We start from the raw sequence: 15,813 nt of genomic DNA on the forward strand, positions 1-15,813 counted from the left end.
GATTTTGAACACAGAACTAAATGTGCTTCAGAAAAATGAATCTCATGAGATTCCTTGACAGATTGGGTGAAAAGTTAAACCAAGGCTGTAGCAGCTAGAGTAACAGAAGTGCAAATAGTTAATCAACATGTATTAAATACATAAATAGAGAAATCGGCAGAAGAACACTCCATCACGTAGGGTCATTGTTTTTAAATGGAACAGTACAGCCCCTTGCGCATGTGTTGTATGGCAGCTCTGCACTGGAGACTGCACTTTGTGTGCACTTGCAGGTGTCTCAAAATCTCCTAGCAGTCTACTGAGCCTGCTACAAACTCACTGAGACTTTGAGCAAGTTTTGACACTTCTGTAAGCTTTGTTTCCTTTGTCTGTAAAAGGAGTTTCATTTTATGTAATGAGGTCTCTAAAGGGCCCTTTGAGATTAGAGACAAAGTTTTTACCATTGTGTAGCTTATATAGGAAATAGTAAAGAAAATCGGTATTTCAGATTGAAGAAAATTAAAGTGGAAGGAGAAGAAAGTTAAAATAAAATTGTAGTGTACATGAATATGATCTTACTAGGTTTATTTTTGACATGAGGTGTTTTGAAACTGAGTCTCATGTAGCTCAGACTGGCTTCAAACTTCCGACCCTCCTGCCTCAGCCTCCTAAGTTTTAGCTTTATAAGCTTGTGTTGCCATCCCTGGCTTGCTTATTGTTGCTTATAGGTTGCTTACAATGGTGGTCCTCTGTCTTCTCTGTCCCTTAACACTCTGGGTCTATTACATGGTTTTTGTTTTTCTTTCTGTTAGGAAAGAACTGGGATGTGAGTGCTGCCCTCAGTGACTTTGAACAATTGCGCCAAGTCCATGCTGGGAACCTGTCCCCACCCTTTAGTGGAGGGAGTACTTGCCCTAAGACCCCTGAAAAGGGGGGTTCGGATAGAGAGCCCACTCGCCCTTCTCGACCCATCCTACAGAGACAGGATGACATCATTCAAGGTATTGCTCTGAGGACTAAGGTTCTGTATATGGAGTAGGAAGCACCTGTGTGCTCCTGTAGAGAGATTTCCATTCCTTATCCTCTTCCCAGTCAAATCCAGCAGTTACTTTGTAGCTATCTGTAAATGACCTGAAACAGTCATGCATTCTTTGCATCAACTCTGGCCAGTACTGGACAAGGACAACTGCCTAGCATTAGAGCTCCTGTCCCCTTGTGGTAATAACTCAAGTACTTGAAGCTGTGCAAACACAGTATTACACTGACAAATTTTGCTCATAATGTTACATGGACTGGGACATTGCAGATGCCATGTACTTACAACAAAATGATTCGGGGAGGCACAGTTTACATGAGTGTTATGCTCTCTGGCATATTAAGAGTTGACTCTAAATTTCTGATAAATGTGTGTGCCAATGAAGTTATAGTAAGTTGTACAGATGTTGCGACAATACTTGTTATTCTCTTTTCTTTACTGGAGATGCTTTTTACATCCTCTGACACCCTAGAATGAGTCTTTGCCAAAATCTAGCCTAATGAAAGAAAGCTCATTTCTGTTCCTTGTTGTTCTTCCCATAAAAGAAAAAGAAAAATGACTGAATTACTAAGTGAACAGCTCACATTCACATTGAATAATGGGAGTCACAGATAAAGTCATAGGGAAAGGGAGGTTAGGGAAACCCCAGACAAGACTAGAAAGATGAATATGTTTTTTGTAGTACTATAAGTATCTATAAAAAAAATGCCATTTTGTATATTTTCCCATTTGTATTTGGCTTAATACGAAATTGAGAAGTCGCTGGCTAGATACAATTTTTCTTGACTGGAAACTGTCAAGCAGTAAGCACCCTACATCTGTGGCGAATTCTCAGAGAGAGTTGCATATGTTCTAAGGTGACTCAATTTCTCATTGCAGAAAAACGCCTGTCTAGGGGCATCTCCCACGCCAGCTCCAGCATTGTTTCCCTGGCCCGCTCCCATGTCTCCTCCAATGGTGGGGGTGGGGGGAGCAGTGAGCACCCCCTGGAAATGCCCATCTGTGCCTTCCAGCTTCCAGACCTCACTGTGTACAAAGAAGACTTCCGCAGCTTCATAGAGAGAGACCTCATTGAGCAGTCCATGCTGGTTGCCTTGGAACAGGCAGGTCAGTGGGTGTTTCCTCTTCAGTGGTGCTCTCCTCTAGCTGTGGCCTACGACCGTGTAAGCCTCCATCAGCAGCCTCTGCTAAGTGTGAGGTCTGGCTTCTGTCTGAGTGCACAGACTCAGGAACATGTACTGAGGTGAAGAGTGAAAATTAGCCAGGTGTCGGGAAAGGGGATAGCAATGAAATTTAGACACTTTGAAAAGTTCCTATTTAGGGGTTGGGGATTTAGCTCGGTGGTAGAGCGCTTGCCTAGCAAGCACAAGGCCCTGGGTTCGGTCCCCAGCTCCGAAAAAAAGAAAAGGAAAAAAAAAAAATAAAGAAAAGTTCCTATTTAATAGAAGGGAAATCAGATATGTATGTAAAGGGCTTAGTAATTGATACCCAAAAATCAATATGTGAACAAAAATAATTGATTATAATTAGCTATGGAGCACCTTTGCAAAAACAGAGGACCAAGGCTGTAGACAATGCACTGAAAGTCACATCTACTCATGTGAATTTTTCTCCTATGTTTATTTACCTTCTTAATTGACTCCATTTTAAATTGACATTAACTTTAATTTGGATAAACAAGAAAGCTCAGTGATAAAGACATTTGCCACCGAGGCTTGATCTTTGGGACCCACATTGTGGAAGGAGAGAAGTGACTTTCCCAGTCACTGACCTCATACAGTGCTGTGACATGCACACGTGCCAGTGCTTACACTCACACACTAAGTAAACGTAATTAAGAAACATTAGCTAGGGGGCTGGGGATTTAGCTCAGTGGTTAGAGCGCTTACCTAGGAAGCGCAAGGCCCTGGGTTCGGTCCCCAGCTCCGAAAAAAAAAAAAAAAAAAAAAAAAAGAAACATTAGCTAGTTTAAGACAGTATGGCAGCTGGGAACTTTGGGAAGAATTTACATATTTAAAATATCCTCATGGGGTGGTGGGGATTGAAAAAGACCAGGCTTGGCAGTGCATGTCTTTATTTAATCTCAGCATTCTGGAGCCAGAATTAGGCAGATCTTTCATGAGTTTGAGGCCAGTTTGGTTTACCTGGGCTCTATATCAAGTTCCAGGCCAGCCATGGCTACATAGTGAGATCCTGTCTCAAAAAAGAAAGAGAAAAAAAAAGAAAAATCCCCATGGCGGACTGGAGAGATGGCTCAGCACTTAAGAGCCCTTGCTCTTCCAGAAGACTGTGGCTTTGTTTCCAGTACTCACACGGCAGCTCAGAACTGTCTGCAACTCTAGTTCCAGGAGATCCAGTGCCCTCTTCTGACCTCTGAGGGCACCAGGCATTCCTGTGGGATGTAGACGTACAGACAGACAAAACACTCAGACACATGACAGAAATGAAGATATAAAAAAAATAAGTTCCTAAGGAAGAAAGATTGGAGGGTGGAGGTGGGGGCACAGATAGGGAGCTTTTCCATTTTGTATCTAATGTTAACTGTAACTCTTTTTAGAAGTTAATAACTTACCTGGGTTAGTGAAATCATAATCTGTTTTTTCCTTTTGTAGACTTTTGATTGCTCCAGAAAACTTTCAAGTGTCATTTGTAAAGTTGTTCCCTCCTGTAAATGAATCTGTGGGATTGCTATTGACAGTTGAAAGGAGTTTACTTGAGTGTTTTATGTGCTTTGTCTTTTTGCTTATAACTTTAAAGTCATAACACACACCTGCTGAGTACTGTCACACATGATACAGGATATGTACACATAAATATACAATACAGGGGATATATATATAATATAATATATATATAATATATATTATGTATGTATAATATATATATTATATATAATTTTTGTTGATTCATTAAGCTGAGCTTTGCTGCTATTGTATTATTGTATTTCCTGGTCTCCTGGCCAGAGCGAAGGAATCAGAGCCACACTGAGAAGTTCACAGTTCCACCCTGGGCATTATTGACATTTGGTACCAAGTAATCCTTGTTGTACAAGCTTCCTTGACCGTTACACTTAGAAGCATCGCTGGTCTGTGTGTACAAGATACCAGAAGTACATATCTCCTCACCAACTGTGGGAAACAAACATATTTCTTCATACATTCCTCAATGATCCCATGGGATCTCATTGTCTTTACTTAAGACACCATGATATAACTAGTTATGCTCAACAGAATCTAACTGTAAGTAAGAAGATATAAGAGTCATAGAGGCCAAGCTTAATGCTATATTCCTGTAATGTCAGCACTTAGGATATGGAGGCAGATGTATCAGGAGTTCAAGGCCAGCCTGAGCTGCATAGTGGGTTCAAAGCTCAATCTCAATTACAAGAGACCATGTTTTTTTCTTCTTCATCCTCCTCCTCTTCCTCCTATTCCTCTTCTTCCTCCTCCTCCTCCAGAGCATGCAGTATCTATTCAGAGACTGAGGCTGAAGGATCATGAGTTCAAAGCCAACCTGGTCTATGTAGCAAGACCCTGTCTCAAGAAAAGAACTAGGGGCTGGGGATTTAGCTCAGTGGTAGAGCACTTACCTAGGAAGCGCAAGGCCCTGGGTTCGGTCCCCAGCTCTGAAAAAAAGAACCAAAAAAAAAAAAAAAAAAAAAAAAGAGAGAAGAAAAGAACTAGTAGTTTTATATGGGGAGTCTTTCTAATCTGCTTCTCTCTTTTCTCCTGCTGCCATGTCTGCAGGGCGTTTGAATTGGTGGGTCAGTGTGGACTCCACCTGCCAGAGGCTGCTCCCTTTAGCAACTACTGGGGACGGGAACTGCCTCCTGCATGCAGCCTCTCTTGGTGAGTCTCAAAAATGGCCTCCCTCCCTGTAGAGAGAAAGCAGTTGATTCAGGTATCACGTGTAGGATTTCATCTCACACTTCCATCCCAGGTAGATATGATGTTTCAGATCAAGACTTAGGGGAATGGGAGAAGCTTGCCTTAGCTTCCTATCTTTAGAGGTGGGAGAGCACTCAGTCACTGAATACTCTGCTCTGAACTGAGCTCTGAAGGGATAAGCACAGTAAGCAAACTTCTGTGGCTGTCTCCGTGTATAGTGGAGAAATTACTTAACTAGTCTTTTAGTGTTTGGAAGTACATGTTTTTCGTTGGCCTTTTTAGCACAGTAAATTATTAAGCCTACTTAGAAGTCCATGTATTTGTTCTTAGCTTTGGAAAGGTCCCCGTCTTCTAGCCATTTCATGATCTCATGGGGGTGTGGTGTCATAACAGTGTTACTTGCTGTTGTAGCTTGTTTGTTAGGTTTGCTGAGGAATGACGGCTTCCTCTTAGAAGTTTGGGGTATAAATTATGTCCCCCTCCTTTTTTGAGACCTTGGATTTGATTCCTAGCACCACAAAACAAAGGCTGGATGAGTAAGTGAAAGTGAGTCAAGACAGTGTCCAATGCTTTGCTTTCTCCCCACAGGGATGTGGGGTTTCCATGATAGAGACTTGGTGCTGAGAAAAGCCTTGTATGCACTGATGGAGAAGGGCGTTGAGAAGGAAGCACTGAAAAGGCGCTGGAGGTGGCAGCAAACACAACAGAATAAAGAGGTGGGTTAGCGTGGGCGGGCACCTTCTTTCCACCAATGACTAGAGAGACGTATACTCCATCAGTGACTAGAGAGACATGTACTCCACCAATGACTAGAGAGACGTGTACTCCACCAATGACTAGAGAGACATGTACTCCACCAGTGACTAGAGAGACATGTACTCCACCAGTGACTAGAGAGACGTGTCTCCTGGTGCCGAAGATTGAGACTTCTGTGTCTTCCTGAAAATTGCAGAAAATGCAGGTAATCATAAGCCTTCTGATAGCTATGAGGGCTAAAACTAGCAGGCCGAGGCCTCTGCCCACTCTAGTGCTTTCCAACACAAGCCTTTTACACGTACTCAAAGTTCTTAGTGGAGGGTTTGTTTGTTGGTTTTCATTTTTAATGAGCTCAGATAGGTTCATAGGATTTTTGTAGATTGTTTTTAGTATAAGTCTGGATTGTGGTGTGCATGCATCACTGCAGAGTGTGTGTGTGTGTGTGTGTGTGTGTGTGTGTGTGTGAGAGAGAGAGAGAGAGAGAGAGAGGGAGGGAGGGAGAGAGAGAGAGAGAGAGAGAGAGAGAGAGAGAGAGAGAGAGAGAGAGAGAGGGAGGGGAGACAACCTGTAGGAATTCTCCCCTTCCACTGTGTGGATTCCAGGGATCAAAATTCAGATTATTGAGCTTGGTGGCAAGTGCCTTTATCTGCTGAGCCATCTCACCTGCCTGATTAATTTTGAGACCCTCTCCCCTCCCCTTCTTCCACTTTCTCTCCCCTCTCTTCTACTCTCTTTCTCATCCTCCTCCTCCTCTTCCTTTCTCCTTCCTTCCTCTTCCATTACTCTGTAACCCAGGTTAGCCTGGAACTCACTATACAGTCTAAGCCGGCATTGAATTTGCAACAGTTCTGCCTCAGTTTCCCAATTGCTGGAATTATATGGGTAAATCATAATTTCCAGCTTGTTTTTAATTCTCTAAAATAATCATTTGTTTATTATTTATTTATTTCATGTATGTGTGCATCTGTGTGTGCCATTCCACATAGTAGAAGTGAGAAGACAACATGTATGAGTCGGTTTGCTTCCACTGTGTGGGAGGGATCTGGAGATGGAACAGGTTTTCAGGCTTAGTGGTTAGCACCTTTAACTCCCATGTTTTTAGTTATATAAACGCTTGAATGTTTTTATAGTCTGCAACTTTGCTTTAATTTGGCAAAAAATGTAAAAGGATACTTGTTAAATTGAATTTAAATGTTACCGTTTGGGGATTTGGCAGGCATTGTGATTATTTTTATTTAAGACAGTAGTGATGGAGTTTTATATTCCATCTCTACATCAGGAACTGGGAAAACTACAACTATTTTCTTAGTTTGGGTTTTAAAAGTTTCACTGAGAGCTGGCGAGATAGCTCAGTGGTTAAGAGCACTGACTGCTCTTCCAGAGGTCCTGAGTTCAATTTCCAGCAACCTCATGGTGGCTCACAACCATCTGTAATGGGATCTGATGCTCTCTTCTGGTGTACTGGTGTGTCTGAAGACTGCTGCAGAGTACTTATATATAATCAATCAATCAATCAATCAATCAATCAATCTTTTTAAAAAGTTTCACTGAAAGGTAGCCTTCCCTGTTTTGAGTATGGATGTAGCTGCTTTCTTTGTCAAGCACAGAATTTAGAGTGACTTATGGCCACAAAGCCTGATGTGTTTGCTATCTGATTCTCTATAGAAGTTGATCCATTCCCATAAGAATGACATTGTGTTTACATAAATAAGCTTCTCTATTTCCTTATCCCCCACGTGTGTGTGTGTGTGTGTGTGTGTGTGTGCAATCATGTGCGTGTGTGTGTTTCTTTCATATCAGTATGCCTTGTTTTCATGTAACTGGTTTTGGCTTTCTTTTTATTTTATGTATATATGTGTGTTTGACATGTGCACAGAAATGCCTTTGGATGACAGTAGAAGATGTCAGACCTCCTAGAATTTCAGGCAGTTGTGAGCTGCACAGTGTGGGTGCTGGGAACTGAACCTTCATCCTCTCAAAGAACAGCAAGTGCTCTTAACTGTTGGGTCACCTATCTAGTCCCTGATTTGTGTTATTTTTGTTTTTGTTTTTTTGCCATGCTTTGACTAATTATTTCTGACATTGGATATGAGAATGTCTTTTCAGAGGCTTTCTTGTTTTCCTGTCTTCCTCCATCTCTAATCTTCATTGTTCCATTATAATTGGCAATAGTATACAACTAAAGTTTTGTTTTTCAGTCATTTGGAATTTTACATCTAAAGATGTAACGTAAAGTTTTATGTCATTATGGGGCTCAGGAGTTACAGTGGTTCCTGATAACACTCTTGCCACATGAGCATAAGGACCAAAGTTCAGATTCCCAGAAACCATAATGAAGCTACCCAGGGTGGTGGCTGCCTGTAATCTCAGTACTCAGGAGAGGAGAGATGGGACCCCAAGGGCAAGTGGCTGGGCACCTAGATTTGTTGGCCTTGTCAAGCTGCAGGTCCAGTAGGAGATCTGTCCCCATAATAATGAGGTCAAGCAAGGAAGACACGTGAGATCAACTTCTGGCCTTCATACACACACACATGCACACACACGCACACACCCCCATTGTTTTGGCTGGAGAAATGTTCAGTGGTTGTGAACACGTTTCTCTTATAGAGGATAGGAGTTTGGTTCCCAGCACCCACATTAGGTGGCTCACAACCACTTGTAACTTAAGCTGCAGGGGATCTGATGCTCTCCTGGCCTTTGTGGACACCCACACTTACATGACTGGTGAAGACAAATAACTAAAAAATAAATCTTTGAAAAAAAATCATACACGTATCCTTGATCATCCACTTTTGCTCCAGAGATAGAATCCACAGGGAAAATACACACGTTGACATTCTTTTTACCCTCTTGAGACAGGGTTTCTCTGTGCAGCCCTGGCTGTCCTGGAACTCAGAGATCCGCCTGCCTCTGCCTCCTGAGTGCTGAGACTATCACCTGGGTACAGGTCGCCCTTCTTTGTTATCACCCAAAGCAGGAACGGCCCCTGTAGAAAGCTGTTTTCCTGAGCTAGATCCAAGTTGGCCTAGAGTTTGGGATTCAAACCCAATCAGTAATCAGCTTTATCCTCCTGCTGAGTGCAAGTTACAGCTGAATCTCAGCTTTGACCACACCAAGAAAAGACCTCATGGAGCAGAGCGGTTAAGAGGAAGTGATAGCAGAAGTAAAGTAAGTGTGTTCAATCTGATGATTAAATCTGTTCACGATAGAGTTAGATTATGAAAATATTTATCCAGGAGAACCAGAAGTACACACATTCTTCCCTATGTTTTCTGCCCTTCCTTCTGGTGGTGCACAGAATATAGTGACTTGTGAAGGAGTGGTTGGTTTCCTCCCTTTGGTTGGCATGATGCAAGGCTCACACTGGCAGTGTGCCAGGCATGACTGTCTTGTTTGAACTGTGATGACTTCGTTCCTTCCTTGGGAACAGGAATAAGACAAAAGGTGATGACCCGAGATGATGCTTTTAGCTTTCTGATAACAAAACCCAAACTAAATCAGTCTTTTATTTTCTGGACTTCCTTGTTTTGTGTAGAAATTGGTGGTAAAACTTGTTAAGAGCACCTGCCACCTAGTGGCTCTATGTATTAAAACAGGAAGCAGAGGGATTGGAGGTAACTTAGCACTTGTTCTTGTAAAGGAGTTCTGACAGCTCATAGCTGTCCGTAACTCCAGTTCCAGAAGAACCAGTGCCCTCTTCTGACCTCACTGGGCACCGGCAAGCATGTGGTGCACATACATACATGCAGGCAAAACACTCGTGCATAAAATAAAATTAACTTAAAGAAAAAAAAAAAAAGCCAAGTGGTTGTGGCACAGGTTTTCAGAGGCAGGCAGAGCTCTGAGTTCTAGATCTCAGCTTGGTCTACAGAGAGAGTTTCAGGACAGTTTCAGGACAAGTTTCAGGGTTTCTACACAAAGAAACCCTGCCTTGAAAATCCAAACCAGAATAAAACAAGCAGGAACAGCCCCCTCCAGAGGTGGGTGACAGGAGGAGTGAGAGGCAGGTCCTCTGGATATGTTTATCAAGGAGCATCTCATATATAACCTTTTATTTTTACCTGAAATCTATGATAGCATTTTCCAAGTTGCAAATGTCTTTGCCTTTTTATTGAAGTAAAATGTGCTCAGAGTTGCACTGCTCTCCATTACCTTTGTCCTGGTGCTGTCAGTGCTCAGTGTGACTGCAGATGCTCTGTGAGGATGCACTTGAGCAATGGAACTCAGTTTTATGCTGAACAAACCAAAAAATACTCATAAACTTATCTTTCAAATCGTCACATCCTAAGGCCTTTTCTCCTTTTCCCCATGCCCCCTTAATACAGGGTCTGAGTTAGCCCAGTCTGGCCTCCAACTTACTATGTAGCTGAAGATGACCTTAAATGTCTCATCTTCCTGCCTCCACCCAAGCGCCAGGATTAGCCATGATTGTTGGCGTGCACCACCACACCCAGTTTATCTGATGCTGCATGCATCAGGACTTCCTGCAGGCCAGGCAAGCACTCTACCAACTAAGCTGCACCACTGGGTTACCCGGAGAGGCCTTGCCTCAAAAAGCAAGAAGACAAAGCAAAGTATTTGTATGGGTATACACTATTTTTTAATAAAAAATTTATAACTACTTAGCGTGGACTTATTATTGATCATATAATAGGCACTGGGCCATGTTGCATAAAACATAAGTCTTTCTTGCAGAGCAATAGAATAAAATAGGCCCCTAAAGACATAGAGCAAAGTAGACCAGGTGTGGTTTCTTTGTAGCCCTGGTAGGCCTGGGACCCATAGGGATCTGCCTGTCTGTGCCTCCTGCATGCCGAGATGTATGTCATTACACCGGACCCAGATATGGTTTCTATAGAGTAGTAAAGAACAGCTTCAAAGAGAGAGGTTCAGAGGAGGCAAAGGCTTGTCTGCTAGGGAGGTTTAGAAAGACTCCTCTCTCAGAAGAGGGTTAGCTATTGAAGATTAGGCATTGTTTACCAGGAGGATAGGGAGTGGTCATTGCAGGCAGTCGGAGTAAAGGAGCAGAGAATGAGGCCCTGCCCATCAGGAGCAACTACTGATGGGGGACAGGGAGGGCAGGAGGTAGGCCTTGTATGCTGTGGGCAGTAAAGGTTCTTAGAATTGCTATTATCAGGAAACAAAACAAACCGTTAGATTTTGATCTCTGGGAGGAAAAAATACGATAGCTCAATATGAATGGATCTGAGGAGTTCAGTAAAATCAAAGAGATGTTTTGCAGTTTATGGTTAGTAATTGTTGACAAGAGACATCCAGGTGTCAGGTGACTGAGAGGAGAGACAGAGCTTAGTAACTCCCTGGGTTTTAGTCTGGTTGTTCGGGTGATAGTTGTTGCATGTGAAGAGACAGGAGTTAAGTTTTAAATTTTAAAATACAGAATTTAGAGTCACTGTGGATAGGTGGTGGTTTTCAGTGGACAACTGGATATGTGAACATAGAAATTAAAAGGAATTTTGGGCCTAAGGGTAAATTCTAAAGTCCTGTACACATAGATATAGTAGCTATGATTACAGCCTGTGAAGAGATCACCCAGAGGAAAGCAAGACTGAAATAGTTGCCAAACCTCCAGTTTTGTGGGGAGGAGAGTTCAGAGAATAAGAAAAAGCAGTGGTGGGCTGGAGAGATGGCTCAGTGGTTAAGAGCACTGACTGCTCTTCCAGAGGTCCTGAGTTCAAATCCCAGCAACCACATGGTGGCTCACAGCCATCTGTGATGAGCCCTCTTCTGGTGTGTCTGAGGACAGCAACAGTGTACTCATATAAATAAAATAAATCTTTAAAAAAGAAAAAGAAAAAGCAGTGGTGTGGAAGCTAAATTAGAATGTCTAAAGAGGAAAAGAGATAGACAAAGGCCGTGAAAGATGAGAGCCAGAGTCCATCGGATCTGTCAGTTAGTCAGGTGAAGTGTGTGGATGGGGCAGTGGCATAGAGAGCGGAATAGAGTCAGATTGCATTGAGTTAAAAGGGAGCAGAAGAGTAAGGGATGTGAGATTGCTAGACATGGTGGCATGTGCCTGTAATCCCAGCATTTGGGAGATAGATGCAGGAGGATCAGAATTACAAGGCCAACCTCCATACATAGCTAATTCAGTATCAGTCTACAATACATAAGATTCTCTCTCAAAAAGAAACAAAATGGGGCATGGTGTTACATGCCTTTAATCCCAGCACTCCAGAGGCAGAGGCAGGCCAGTCTTTTAAAAGAGTTCCAGGCCAGCCTGGTCTACCTAAGGAGTTCAGAATGTCAGGGCTACACAGTAAAACCCTGTCTCAAAACCAGCCAGCCAGCCAACCAACCACCCACCCACCCAACCAACCAACCACCCAACCAACCAACCACCCAACCAACCAACCACCCAACCAACCAACCACCCACCCAACCACCCACCCACCCACCCAACCAACCAACCACCCAACCAACCACCCACCCAACCACCCAACCAACCAACCACCCAACCAACCACCCACCCACCCAACCACCCACCCACCCAACCAACCAACCACCCAACCAACCACCCAACCAACCACCCACCCACCCAACCAACCAACCACCCAACCAACCACCCAACCAACCAACCACCCAACCAACCAACCACCCAACCTATTTTATGGGTCTTGACTCTGAAAAAAAGAAGAAATGTGATTTAGTACAAGTGTAAAGCAAGTGCTAAGGGAATGGAGAGTGGCTGTAACTAGGAGTCTGGATGGGTATTGCCTTTCAGAACCTAGCCTCTGCTTACATGTGCCTTCATTACTGCACGGTCTCTTGTACAGTCAGGACTGGTGTATACGGAAGATGAGTGGCAGAAAGAATGGAATGAACTAATCAAACTTGCCTCAAGTGAACCCAGAATGCATCTAGGTACCAACGGAGCCAGTGGTGGAGGGTAAGTGTGTCTCGGAGCCAGTGGTGGTGTGAGGGAGCAGGGATCATCTAAGGACTCAGTTCTTTCTTTCCTTCCTTCTGTCTATTCTATGAATCCCAGAGATTGAACTTAGGTCTTCAGGAGTGGGGCAAGCACCTTTACCCATGTCACCAGCGCCTACTCTCAGATTTGTAACCGTGTCAGCCCCATACCCTTGTCCTGGGTCTCCCTACGAGTGACGTGGAAGCACCGACCATGTAGCACACAGTGATTTGATGTGGAAACTTTGGGTTAGAAAACTAGGGCGGGGCACTCTTTCCATCACTTTGGACCTGGTCTCAGGACTCATTTTGTTTCTTCCTTCTCCCTTATGTTGTGCCTCCTCCATTCTCTCTCCTACAACTGTAGAGTGGAGAGTTCAGAAGAGCCGGTATATGAGAGCCTAGAGGAATTCCATGTCTTCGTCCTTGCTCATGTTCTCAAGAGGCCCATAGTGGTCGTGGCAGACACCATGCTGAGGGACTCTGGAGGGGAAGGTGAGTTAGCTACTCATCTGCATTCTCCTCACAGACCAGGATCCTGTGTGTGGAGCCTTGTGGGGAGCTCCACATTAAAACAGTGGAAGCTTCTCAGGAGATTCAAACAAAAGCTCTTGGGATTAATTGGGATGGGATGTGCCATTGAAACTGGGATTAAAGGACTGGAGAAGTGGCTGCACGAGTTTGGACTACTCTTGCAGGGGACCCAGGTTTAGTTCGAGCACCTACACTGGGCAGCTCACAGCTGGCTATAATTCTATCTCCAAGGGATGTGACATTCACACAGACACCCATGAACACCCATGATTTAAAATAAAATAAATCTTAGAGAAGTAGGATGAAGAGACTGAAGTAGGCAAGGGCCTCCCCTTGGTAGTAATGACCTTTGTGGTTTCCTACAGCATTTGCCCCTATCCCGTTTGGAGGGATCTATCTGCCATTGGAGGTCCCAGCCAGCCAGTGTCACCGATCCCCTCTGGTGCTCGCCTATGACCAGGCCCACTTCTCTGCACTTGTGTCGATGGAGCAGAAGGACAGCGCCAAGGAACAAGGTGCCCGGCCCAGTGTGTCTGTGGCTGGCTTTTATTCAGAAGTGGAAATGATGGCTAAAGGGGAGGAAGTGACTGAGTAATATGGAAGGCCAGATGGTGCCAGTCTTTATTTTTGTTTTTTAACCATGCTATATAATATTACCAAGAGTTTTTAACTTTAAAAAGTGTGTCTGTCACCGCTGTTGCAAAGGTTGTTTTAGGTACAGGCTACACTTATTTCTGTGGTTCACCAGCAGGGAGACCAGGGGATTAATACGCTAACTTGTATCCTGGGTGGTAAGAAAGAGAGTAGCTCATTGGTGTTTAATGCAATCCACTTCTCAGTGTTGCGGATAGATGGACTATAGTTAGTCATAGACCCACATGGGTTCGGTGATGTCAGTGTGTGTTCATTTGCCTTCTCCCTTCTCAGAAGACTTTCTGACAGAATGTTTTCTCTCCCCAGCTGTGATCCCACTCACAGATTCAGAGCATAAGCTGCTGCCCCTGCACTTTGCTGTGGACCCAGGAAAGGGCTGGGAGTGGGGCAAAGATGACAATGACAATGTCCGCTTGGCCAGGTGAGGCTAGCTTTGCCTTCCATATCTTTCTCTCTACAGTAGCTGAGATCTCTACATACAGGGCATGCACCCACACTCTTTCAGCTCAGTGGTGGAGAGAGGGGAGGCAGGCTGGTTGTCGGGACACTGGCATCCTGCAGCTGTTCTGTCGTCTTTCCTTAGAGCAGAGCAAGTGTTCCTGCCTACTCCATCCCAGAATCCCCAAAACAGTGATTAAGAAAAGCAAGACAACCAAAGCCTATTTGGTTCTAAGCCAAAGTCAGGAGTTTTTAAACAAGTGACTAAAATAGTCTGCTTTTAAATTTCATCTTTCTGGCGTTTAGATAGCAAGGAAAATACATGCTATCTCATCTAGCACTCAAGCCTGCGTGTGTGCGTGTTTGTGTGTCTGTGTGTGTGTATGTGTGCGTGTGTGTTTGTGTGTTTACTATCCCATTTGTGTGTGTGTGCGCGTGCGTGTGTGTATGTGTGTGTGTGTGTGTGTGTGTGTGTGTGTGTGTGTGTTTACTATCCCCTTTGTCTTCCCCCTTCCCTGTGGAGATGTGATGTAAACACCCATCCTGCCCTACTCACTGCTTCCCTTTTTGGGCCTTTGTAACTTCGGGAGCTGGCTGAGAGAGTCCAGTACTTAAAAAAAGTCCTTACAGCTGGGCATGGTGACCCACACCTCACCTAGCACTCAAGAGATTGAAGCAGGGGAATCACTGCAAGTTCAGGGATATGACAGACTACACAGTGATCCCCTTTCTTTAAAACAAGAAGAAAACCAAAAGATAGTCCCCACCTTATGGTCAGAACTTGCTAAATGATGTCACAACAGTAATACTGGCAGCTGTTTGATAGCTGGTCTCTGGACACTGTTGAGTCCTTTCCAAAGGGCTAGTTACCTTTGAAGTAACGACTGTTTAATTTTTCTCCTTTTTACAGTGTAATCCTGTCTCTGGAAGTGAAGTTGCATCTGCTGCATAGCTATATGAATGTGAAGTGGATCCCTCTGTCTTCCGAGTCTCAAGTGAGCACTGCTCCCACCCAGAGCCCCCGTGTGTCCTCATTCAGTGACTGAAGGAAGAGCAAGGAGGATCTGCTCTAGTGCAGCTTACGATGATGTCAGAACACATCCCCCTCCTTCCTGACTGCCCCTTATGCCCACCGTCTGCAGTCACATTCTGCCATCTATTTACTGTTAGTATTTGGCTCTGCTGGAGCCTGGAGTCAGGACCTCCACATGTTAGCATATAGATTGTATGACAGCAGTGCTCATGCTTGGCTGCTTGTACTTAGTTACAGCTTCCTTGAGATGAATTCTGAACAGAATTTGACATAAACAGACTTGTAGTAAAGAACATTCTGGTATCTGCAAAAATATTTTTCCAGCCAGGCAAAGTAGCAAACATCTGTAGTCCCAGTATTTTGGGAAACTGAGGCAGGGGACTGTGAGTTTGAGGCTACCCTGGTTTGTGTACCAAGACCCTGTCTCAGACAGACAGACAAAAGAAGAAAAGGAAAGGCCCCTGCTCAGCCAGAAGCCATGCCCTGTGCTGTGATGCTGTGCAGCTCTCAGGTTCCCTTTTGGATCTGGGTCTCTGTACTACAGAAGGAGCTTGGGCTGCAGTGAGTGA

The 15,813-nt window shown here is 44.1% G+C and overlaps 1 protein-coding gene across 11 annotated transcripts in view; it reads left to right on the plus strand.

The window, feature by feature from the left end:
* Positions 1-15,813, plus strand: part of Otud7b (OTU deubiquitinase 7B) — a 60,422-nt gene that overhangs the window by 37,622 nt on the left and 6,987 nt on the right. For 5 of the 11 annotated variants that reach the window (NM_001446940.1, NM_001107697.2, XM_087624207.1 and 2 more), the window contains 9 exon segments: positions 792-980; positions 1,895-2,122; positions 4,762-4,863; positions 5,491-5,618; positions 12,453-12,565; positions 12,953-13,080; positions 13,485-13,634; positions 14,080-14,194; positions 15,122-15,206. In NM_001446940.1, coding sequence (NP_001433869.1) covers positions 792-980; positions 1,895-2,122; positions 4,762-4,863; positions 5,491-5,618; positions 12,453-12,565; positions 12,953-13,080; positions 13,485-13,634; positions 14,080-14,194; positions 15,122-15,206 — 1,238 coding nt within the window. 11 annotated transcript variants of the gene reach the window in all.

The sequence above is a fragment of the Rattus norvegicus genome, chromosome 2, assembly GCF_021556685.1.
Source record: "Rattus norvegicus strain SHRSP/BbbUtx chromosome 2, alternate assembly SHRSP_T2T, whole genome shotgun sequence".
NCBI lineage: Eukaryota > Metazoa > Chordata > Mammalia > Rodentia > Muridae > Rattus > Rattus norvegicus.